General features: G+C 46.3%; 1 protein-coding gene across 1 annotated transcript in view; it reads right to left on the bottom strand.

The window, feature by feature from the left end:
• Positions 1 to 811: 811 nt before the first annotated feature.
• The window catches only part of LOC143033696 (serine/threonine-protein kinase pim-3-like), a 1,101-nt gene continuing 153 nt past the window's right edge, over positions 812 to 1,759 (bottom strand). The window contains exon 1 of the mRNA XM_076199179.1: positions 812 to 1,759. This exon is cut by the window's right edge and continues 153 nt beyond it. Within this exon, the coding sequence (XP_076055294.1) occupies positions 812 to 1,759 (948 nt within the window).

The raw sequence follows: 1,759 nt of genomic DNA, 5'->3' as shown, positions 1-1,759 counted from the left end.
AACCTGTCAGAATGTCTCAACATATATATATATATATATATATATATGTATATACATATATATATACATATATATATATATATATATATATATATATATATATATTATATTATATATGGATTAACGTCACAAACTCCCCCATACCGGGAGGCTAGAACGGTGCCCCTTACAAAAGACTTTGTAGCGTGGAATTTGATAAACCATACCCTCGATTCAACTTTACCGGTGGCAGAATTCGAACCGCCACCTCCTCGACCTTCGCCGCAAGTAACGACGCCCTAACCAGGCAATGTCGTTCAGCTGAGAGGAGCCCCTCTCAAGGTCAGGCCTCCGACTGCGTTCTGAATATCTTGTAATTCTTCTGTTATGCCGTCAGGCGATTTTATTCAGCTGAGGGGAGAGTGATCTCCCTCTGTGCGTGGCTCTTTAAGACTAATTCCTTTACTGAACTTTTTCTTGCCCTCTCTTTAACTCTTTATGGCTCTTTCTGACGAAGGCTTCTTTCAGATCTGTCACTGTCGTGACGTAACGAGCGTTTGTGCTCTTAGGCTCTTTTCCATGTCTGTGTGGATGTTATGCGGTTGTTTACCTTCATTCTGGTAGCCCATATATGTGTGCCCTTTCTATGTAACTATGTATGGCTCTTTCAGACCGATTTTTTCATCTTTGTCCTTATTAGGACTTTAAGGAAACCTTGCATTTTCCCATTTGGCTTTCCACATTCCTGGTGTACTTTTTGTACAAACGATCAGTTCTCAGCTGAATAGTATATCGAGCCCTCGTTCTTCTTGAGCCGAGGGAGCCTGTTAATTCATTCAGTTCTCAGGCAAAATATATTCGTCCTTTTTAGCAACTTAAATGGCTTCTTGACGAGTCTAATGGGCTTCATGTTTATCAGTGGTATCCACCACTTCTTTCTGTGCTTCTTCTCTTTTTGCGGCCTACTTTCCTTTTCACTTTCTTCTTGTAAACCACGTTTGGTATTGTTCACTGGGGCCTGGGGGTTCTGTTTCGTCTCGCGCTCCTCGAGTTTCCTTACGATTTGTGGCGGAAAGAGCTTTGGATCGGGCGGCTCGAGCTCGTTCCCGTCCTCGGAGCGGCCAAAACCCTTCAGCCAAGGGTGGGCCAAGATGCCGTGGAGGGTGGGCCGCTCCCATGGGTCCATGGCGAAGCACTTGGTGATCAGGTCGCGGCACTGCCGGGGAAGGTCTTCGGGGAAAGGCGGGCGACCCTTTTCGATCTCGCTGTCGTCGTAGAACGGGTCGTCGTGGCACACCAGGTAATACAGGAGGGTCCCGAGACTCCATACTGTCGCCGGGACGTGGAGGAACTTTCCGTCGGCAATGTACTCTGGTGGCCAGTAAAACGATGTCCCGCCAGTGTGTGTTCCCCTGTAACCTTTAATCGTTTCCCCGCATCCAAAGTCGATTAACTTGATCTTAAACTCCCCTGAGCCTGGATCTTCGTAGAGCAAGACGTTCTCTGGTTTAATGTCTTTGTGAGAAACGCCTGCGTTTAGACATCTTTGTACTGTAATTACGATGTCACTAAAGAGCCGTTTTATCTGTGGAATGGGGAGCTTGCCGCATTTTTCCATATAATCGTATATAGAAGTCGCTTTAGGTACAAATTCCATGGCCATGTAAAAGTTGCCGTCGGAAAGGAAACACTCGTAAAGTTGAATAACCCCAGGAACGGTTTGCACTTTCTGCAGGAGACAGGCTTCCATGGGGACTCTCATTCCTTGGCGCCACCCCCA

Source organism: Oratosquilla oratoria, chromosome 16, assembly GCF_046742065.1.
Source record: "Oratosquilla oratoria isolate Oo_2021 chromosome 16, ASM4674206v1, whole genome shotgun sequence".
Lineage (NCBI taxonomy): Eukaryota > Metazoa > Arthropoda > Malacostraca > Stomatopoda > Squillidae > Oratosquilla > Oratosquilla oratoria.
Note: the sequence above shows the minus strand (reverse complement) of the source record. Positions and strands in the feature narration are given on the sequence as shown.